General features: G+C 44.4%; 1 protein-coding gene across 8 annotated transcripts in view; it reads right to left on the reverse strand.

The window, feature by feature from the left end:
- ARHGAP26 (Rho GTPase activating protein 26) overlaps window positions 1-6,723 on the reverse strand; it is a 207,111-nt gene extending 200,388 nt beyond the window's left edge. For 3 of the 8 annotated variants that reach the window (XM_081900802.1, XM_081900798.1, XM_081900804.1), the window contains exon 1: window positions 5,808-6,721. In XM_081900802.1, coding sequence (XP_081756928.1) covers window positions 5,808-5,961 — 154 coding nt within the window. In that variant the 5' untranslated portion in view covers window positions 5,962-6,721. Of the gene's footprint in view, window positions 1-5,807 lie in introns of all 8 variants that reach the window. The other 5 variants (XM_081900796.1, XM_081900801.1, XM_081900799.1 and 2 more) reach the window with 5 other exon arrangements.
- Window positions 6,724-8,608: the final 1,885 nt, after the last annotated feature.

Here is an 8,608-nt window from a genome sequence, read left to right on the forward strand (position 1 = left end):
CAGTGGAGCACCACCTTGTGTTTCTTCATGAATCTCTTTTGGACACGCTCTTCTGCATTGGAGGTAACCAACAGTGCAGAAATCACTGATCCAAATCCCACCTGCTGCAGAGACGAAGAAAGTTTATGAGTGGGTTGACGGCTGGTTGTTTGTTTGCAGCATGAACCTCCATTCCTTAGAGAATGCAGCCGAGAAAAGGAGTTCCCCTTTCTTCCAAGTGCAACAGCGGCCATCCCAGGGACTCGGGATCAGGACTAAAATTTCACACCATTTACGGTGGCATGTATGGGTGGGCAGACAGGCTAGTACTTTTTGTGGGCTAGTGACTTCTACAAGGTCATCTGCAAGTCTGCAGCAAAAATAATGTAAGGCAACATCTGTTTCATAACAACCCCGGCTCTTTACGCATTTCCAATGTGGCCTTTGGGTGCTTGACTGAGTTGCCCAGCCCTTTTTTAGACTGTTCCCTGCTGCTGCTTGTCATATTTGTTAATCTTCAACACCCACTATTCACATTTCATCTCTGAGTCTCACTTGGAGCTTAGCATTTGCAAAATGTTCTGAATAATTTACACATGTCATTATGAGCAAAAGAAGAAGGACATGTGTTGACGAAGAACAGGCCACTCTGAGTATCAAGGAAGTGATAAATGGAGACGAGAGGAAAATGCCATAAGCCCTATTATTCAAAGCCTGCTCCTTATACATCAAACCTCAGTAAGCCTTAAGAAATATCCTTCAATGCAGATACGGCAACTAATATACTGTTTTAAAGTAATTTGACTGTCCTATTTGTTCTCTACATCTTGGTTCATCAGGACCTGTTCAGTGCAGAACTTGTACTATCTTGAGAGAAAAAGCACTAACAGTCAAAGACAAAAAGGCTGGTAGTGGTACCTTGGTTTACAAACTTAATCCGTTCCAGAAGTTCATACTTAAACCAAAGCATTCTTAAACCAAGGCGCGCTTTCCCATAGCAGCGGAGGACTCAATTTACACTCAACAGGAAGCGGAACATGTTCTGCTTCCAAGGCAAAGTTCACAAACCAAAACACCTACTTCTGGGTTTGCAGTATTCTTACTTCAAGTTGTTCATAAACTAAGCTGTTCTTAAACCAAGGTACCACTGTACAGCTCATATACAACAGGCTTGTCCAACCACACTAGAAAAGTAGAGCTGTGAGTCAACTTCATTCCTAATTCAGCCTCCACATTCTCACTTTGCTTAATTTGTGCATATAGCATCTATGTTGGAGATTATGTCATATCATAAACAAGAAATCTTAAGAACTGCCAAGATAGCTGTATGTCTCATCCTCAAACACCTCAGAGCCTAGAGAGAGAATATATTGGGCCTGAAATTCAAAGGACAAACAGTACTGAACTGGTAAGATGCTTGCACTAAATTCTATGGCATCGAGTCCAGATTCTTGGAGCTCTTTGAATCTTGATTTTCACACCCAGAAATTGGGGGTTGCCCCACCACCACCATCTGAATTTTGGGACATGGGGGACAAGTGGAATATCTACAGAAGGAGAATACCCCTGTACATTAATAAAAGGATAAACATTTTAGGGTTGTGTTTTATTATTAGGATTGGTTTTACTGTTATTCTTATTCTTACATTGTGAGTCACTTTGAAATGGCTTCATGTAAAAAGTGACAAATAAATATAATTATTAAGAAGAATAAAAATTAAATAATGAATAGGGTATTTATGCAGATAGTTCCAAGTAGAAGAGACCTACAATTTGTAAAGTTCCAGAATGCTCCGAGGACTTTATTAGAACCGCAGGCTATTTCAAATATCACGAGTTTTATGTCCCATTATCTTACCAGAAAGAATTCTGTGGAACTGCAGGCAATTTATGCCACAATAAGATGCTAATTCTAAACCAGATAGCAATCTCTCACATGTGGAAAAACACAAAGGCTGCGATTATACTGCTGGTCACGAGCTGGCGAAATTGTGGCTATGCTCTCCATTCAAAATATAAAAAGACAAGTTCAAAGTAAAATTCTGAACAGGCATGATCAGGACCTCTATGTGGAGATTTCAGATAAAAAAAGCAGCACAGAGCTTGCACACTTCAAATGTGACCCAAAAGTGGGAGGAAGGGTCGTGAAATAAACTTCACAGCTACAGCTGGATGCTTCTGAGCAATCCTACAACTGCAATCCCAAAGAACACAGGCCATGAATAGTCAGGCCAGCTGCCCTCCTTTTTGGATGAGCAACTCAATGCATGCTAGTGGGAGCCAAAAATAAGTTGAGGCATGCAAAGCTCCCAAGCTGCCGTGTCAAGTGGGAATGCAGCATCATGTCACGTGGAAGCATCTTGATATCTGTCAGCACAAGGCTTTGTCCCAAAGGAACCCCTGCAAAGCAATAAAAATAAAAGCATACATCTGTTCAACCAGCATGGCTGGAAGGTCTCGGAAACAGAAGCTAAAATGAAATTAAAGGGGCTCTTGGAACTGTGCTTTCAAAGAAGCGTAGAAATAACCGCATAGCAGAACCCAGAAATGATTTCATAACTGTCGAATTTATATTATGCCACACGCCCAGTGCCACACATTCACCTGTACTCACTAGACTCCTACACAAATACATTGCACATTTCCGCCAGGTTCAAGGGTTGGCAGATCCTTTTGGCCCATCCCAAGTAGGGATGAGCCAAATGGCAGCCGGTCCCACACAAGCTGATGGAGGGGGCCCTCTCTGTCTCCCTCTGGTGCCGTCAGGTGGAATGGAGACAGTTCTGAGGAGGCCCTAAAAGAGTTATAGCAAAATACTTGAACTGCTTGCCTTAGCCTAGGATGCAGTCGGCAGCAGAAACAGCAGCAAGTGAAGTTGTGTAGCATTATTTGGTTAGCCAGCCATTAACGCTGCACACCTATCACATTACCAATCATTCACCATACTCTTATAAATACGTCAGCACAATAATGGCCCCCACAAGATTACAGATGGTTTGCTTGGATCTCTGTTTAGGTAATAAAAATGTCAACATATTGGCTTGGATCCTAAATTAACTTAAGGAAGTTCAGGCCACACCTCCCCAAAGGTGCTCTAGAGAGCGGGGGCTGCTGGGGGGGAGGCTTCTGAAAATGCACAGAGAGGGTGGTGGGAAACTTTCCTTCCATGAGCTTCCTTAAGTCAACTTCTCTTAGAATGTCAAGTCTGGTTTTGAGCAAATTCCTCTACTTTTTAGCAACTCCCCACATCCTACTCCACAATCTTCCAGAGGGCCTTTGGGAGAAGGGTGGGAGTGTATCCTTCCTTCCCACTGATAGGTATAATACTGGTCCAACATACAAGAGTAAAACTCTAGTGAGATAATGGGCAGCAAAGAGTCAATTCTGGACCCGTAGGCTGTTACCTATTGTGTTCAGATAACTGATACAACTTTTGTAACTTGTTTTCCATAAACACATGAAGAAAAACAAATGCCATTCACTCAAATGGTCAAAAGCCCAATGGTGTGATACATACGTTCTTCTTAGATATAAGAAACTCCAGATTCCATGGAATCAAAGGAATGGAGCCATGTGAGGGGTAAATCAGCATCAGAAAAAAATGGGCAGGGCAAAGAGATGTAAGGGAGTCTCTCCTATCCAACCTGCAATCCTGCTCCAGGATTTCATTCAGTAACTTGGAGTGTACAGATGTACACACTTCTACAAAATCAAGGCCAAGGTGTATCAATACTATTGCACAGTTTCAAAGTTACTAGCTCATAGAAAGTCATCGCAGGCATCAAATACTGTTGCCAGCCTCTAGTTTTCAAAAGACTTCATTCCCAAAAATCACACTTCCCAACAGGTTGGGATTTTGCTGGCTGCAACAGTCAGGTTCTACCACACACCTTTATCTCAATGGGCTTAAGTTCAACAATTGAATTCTGCAGGATCTATATAAGATTACAACTTTGCCTACAAGGAGACTATTTTATCGCTTGGGGCCTTCTGAGCAACTCTCTCAGGTAGGCAGGTTCTCCTGTGCCTTGCCATACACATACATTTCCCAAGAATGCTATGTCATTATCAATGACAAGCAAGTGAGCACAAACAATGCCAGTGATGAGACAGACAAAGCCCTCAAGACATGTTTAGTACAATTCATTCTTTCAAAGAGCTCATCATAGGAGTGCAATTATTTGCCTTTGGCTCACAAAGAAGCAGACCAAACAGCAGGCCACCACTCAATACACACCGCTGGACTGCTTCAGAATGAACCATTTCAGCAGACACGTACACAAATTGTGTCTCAAGACCATGAATTCAAAGGCTGTGTACACACTATACCTTTAAAGCACATTCGAAGCTCACTCTTTCCTGCAAAGAATTCTGGGCACAGTATTTCACCTCTCACAGAGTTACAATTCCCAGCAACCCTTAAACTCCAGCACCCAGAATTATTTGAGGGAAAGAATTGTGTACATGAATGCCTCTGGAATTTTGAAGAGAAGGGGCAACAACCATAGGGAGTAAAGTTATTTGGGGAACATGGCCTGGTAGCATTAAAGAATATATTCTTAAGTGTTCTTAAAAGTTCACACAATTTAGATGCTTACAAGCTAGTACCATTGTTCTGCTAGTTTTCCACTCTTGGAAATTAACAGAGAACCCAAGTGATTTTAAGATTTCCATGGAAATTCCAAGTGAGTGCACATAACGCCTGTAACGTTTGTTTTCCTGGTACTCTGCCCTCCACCATTCCGCAACAATATCCTGTGACTGAAGAATTTCAGATGCAAGGACAGCTCTGCCAAGTGCTAGAGATAGAGGGAAATACAACTGTTTTTAAGCCAAACAGCCCAGTCTATAAAACAGCAGTGGGAAACCTTGGGGCGGGGGCCAAATGCAACCTTTCGAGGCCCTCTTACTCTGGCTCTTGGGGCTGTCACTTAGGCAATACTCACAAAGAGCCCCACTATGGCTCTTGGGGCTGTCACTTAGGCAATACTCACAAAGAGCCCCACTATGCACCCTTCTTGTGTGTTTTTGCCTGGCAAGAATATGCCCTTGAACTCCAATAATGCCATTTGCTTTCCTGAATGAGGATGGAGAGAGGTGGGTGTACATGCATGTAAAAATCTCTTGCTGGAATGTAAGCTACTGTACATTCACACCCACTGCTCCTTCCAGGTTTTCCCCTGGTCATGACCACCATTGGACTATGACCCGCATAAGGTTGCTCAATGAGGAAATGTGGCCCTTGAGCTGGAAGAAAAAAAGTCTCCCATCTTTGCTGTACACCATCAGTTCTCTTTGAATTGTTATACACACAGGCCTTTCACTTTCACAAAAGGGCCAGGTGGAGTCCAATGATCAGTCAACAATAGCAGACATGCTTTTATAACTGTATAACCAAAGCAAAAAAGCCAGTTAGTCTACAATCAGACTGCTTTTTATATAATGCCACTATATAACGAAAGGCTGTTCTTATCTTCCCTCAACACCTGTGCACTGTGCACATGCTCAGAGATTCACATTAATACTGCTGTTCCTAAGAGAAGCATAGCCATTAACTACAGAATATGAACTCTCTCATTAGGTTTGTAGTCTGGTATTAAACAGCCAGATTTTCCTCTGCCCTCTGTGTGGGTTTTTAATTGTTTTTTCACATGCTTTTCTCTCTACCTGTGCTATACCAATGCAGGTGAAATTTCAAGGTTTCTAATACTACTGAGATCTTATTCAAGGTTTCCCTTTCAGATTTAAGACACCATAACAACCACAACCCCTTCATCATTCCCCCTTGCCATTCAGACGCCTGACACCACAGGGAGATTGTCACTCACTCTTAAGGGCTGCAATGAGCGACTTCCCATCTTTTATGAGCTCCTTGATGAACTTGTTGGTCTTGTCCAGTTCAGCTTCGTGAGACTTCAGCCTCTCTCGGAACTGAGGGCTGTCCAAACAGCAGTCACTAAATTCCAAGGCAGGTAGACCCATGGTTCTGGGGTGGATGTGTGTGTCTTTTTTTCAGAGCCCTTCCAAAACGAAACCTTTTGCAAAAAGCAAATCAGCTGGGGAAAAGCAACACACAGGGAATGAACCGTCCTTCCCAAAACGCTTCAGAAACAAAACAAAACAGCTTGTAAAAATTGAAAGTATATGCAGTTCATTCAACAAAATTAAAATATTCACCCACTGAGCGAGCAGCCTTTATTCTGCTCTCCCGGGAGGTCAGATTTCTCAGAGCCCCCGGAGGCAAAACAATTGAAATGATGATGGTTATGATGATGATGAAGAGCAAGCAGGTCAGGCAAGGTTTTGCACCGAGGAGGAGCTGCTTCAGATGCCAGAGGGAGAGGACAGGAGCCGTTTGGAAGAGGGGGGCGGTGCTGCTGCTGCTGCTGTTGTGGCTGCTGCCGCCGCGGTAGTAGTAGCAAATGCCGCTGCCGCCGCCCGAGGACTGCTCATGGCGAGAGCTCCCAAGCACGCTGCAAATTCAAGGCGAGGCGACCGCTGCTGCTGCTGCCGGGTCCTTCTCTGCCTCTTCTCCCTCGACCCGGCCAATGCTGCTCTTGCTGCTGCCCCCGCCGCGTAAGATAAGAGCGCCCGGCGGGGTCTCTCGCGCGGCCTCTAGCAGCGGCTCCTCAGCTCAGCGACGGCATCCGGGATCCGCCGGGAGACTCCACTTCCCCATTGGAACGCGGGGCATCTTTTTTTTCCCGACCGCGTCGTCAGGAGGCGGAGTGGGGGGGGGGCGGTGTTTGGGTTTTGTTTTTTTCTCCCCTCTCTCTTTTCCCCCCTTCCTCAGAACGCAGCCCCGCCCCTCTCGCGCCCGCCGCAGCCAATCAGCGCCGCGCCTGCTCGCGGGGCAAAGAAAAGGGAAGGGAGAAAAGATGTCCCTGCGATGACAGGCCGGCGGGGGAGGGCGGGGCCAGAGTTCTGTCAAACCGCATGGAGCTCCTTGTGTGTGTGTATATATGTGTATGTGCGCGTCCTCCCACCGCCGCCCTCGCTCTTTCCCGCCTTCTTAAAGGCACAACCTCCAAGGGAGGGGAAGGCGAGGGTTGCTCAAGGGCATTTCTCGTAAACCTGTTGCTAAACACTGAAGGGAACCCAGCCATTTTCTCTGCAGGGAACCAATTAAGCAGGCCCCTTGAGGCATGTTTTTGGCACAGAGAGGTAGTGGGGACTGAGCCTAGCAGTCCTTTGCAAACAACCACAAGCCACGTTTCTTCTGGCCTCGGCTCCACACGCAAAAATGAGGTCCTTTTCATAAGGGGCGTCACCTTCTGTTTCCCCTCCTTCTTTTTGGCCCCTGCGTTCCATAGCAGCCTGAAATACAATTACTGTATGTTCTGTGCCTGTTGGTCTCGTTCTGCCTTTTGACAAAGCAGGGCAGAAATTTCCCCCACGGGGGCAATTTCCCCCAACTAGAAAGCGCTTTACCTGTGGAGCTTTTGCCTGGTTGGTAGTATGACTCCTCCGGTGCAAGCTTATTGTGAACTTCCGCGTCCATTTTATAGGTGTATAAAACAGCTTAAGCGGTGGCCGACAGCCGACAGCTGTAGTCAGACACACACTCAGTCTCTGTCTCATTCTTTTGCAAAGTGGCTATACAGTACTTCTCATCCCCCCCTATCCCCTCCCTTTCTCAGCTGGAGATCTGTTACTTTCTGTAAGCTCTGGTTAATAATGCATTTCAAAAGCCAGAGATTTTCAACTATTAGCTTCCATGGATAAAACATTAGCCAAACACCCTGGGCCTGGGCTATTAGCCAGTAAACACACCAGCAAAGAAATTATCAGGCAGCAGCCACTATAATTGGGTAACCCAATTATATATGCCCAACATATATTAAATAATATGGTCCCAACTTTTAACACACATATGTATGTAATAATGTTTATAACATGAACCTTACTCCAGGAAGAAGAAAATTACCATGAATCACTACTGCATATTATCTGATTCATGTGTAAGGAAATTTACAATTGCCTACTGATTAAAAAAAAAATAGCAAAGAGAGAGGGAGACTAGACTGGCTAAGAAGAGCCAGATGGCAACCCTATTTTTCAGGGCTTTTGTCAGGATTAATGCATATGAAAGGGTGGCAGGAAGTTGATTTTATCACTTTTTAACATAAATGAAGACTTTTCTTATCCGGCACATTTTACACACCCAAAAACACTGTAGAAACCAACATTGCACCAGACATTCCCCATCGTCACATTATTGAGGAAATAGTGTGATATATTTCTAACAACAATCCTTGAATTCTTTCACCATATTACTATGTCCCTGATCACCCTTCCATCTGTGTTTAGGATTATCTCTTCCATGAAATGAAGGAATTAGTTGTTTCAGGTAATTTGCTGTGCTCTTTGAAACAGATGGGCAGAGTTAGCACAATTCTAACCAACTCACTTAATGCTTCAGTTGTTTCACTTATATGCCACCATACGCCTTTGCTACCAACTTCATGAACAAGTCGTGTATTCTTGTAAAGTATCACAGTAAAGTCTTAACTGCCCCAGTTTTAAGATACCAGCAGTATCCCACTAATCCTCGTCTTACACTGTACTTCAGCCCTATCCTCTGATGAAAGCTAGTCATGTGCAAGGATCAGTACAATCCTTTTCTTTT

This window comes from Podarcis melisellensis (assembly GCF_964234715.1).
Source record: "Podarcis melisellensis genome assembly, chromosome: 2".
In the NCBI taxonomy this organism is placed as follows: Eukaryota; Metazoa; Chordata; class Lepidosauria; order Squamata; family Lacertidae; genus Podarcis; species Podarcis melisellensis.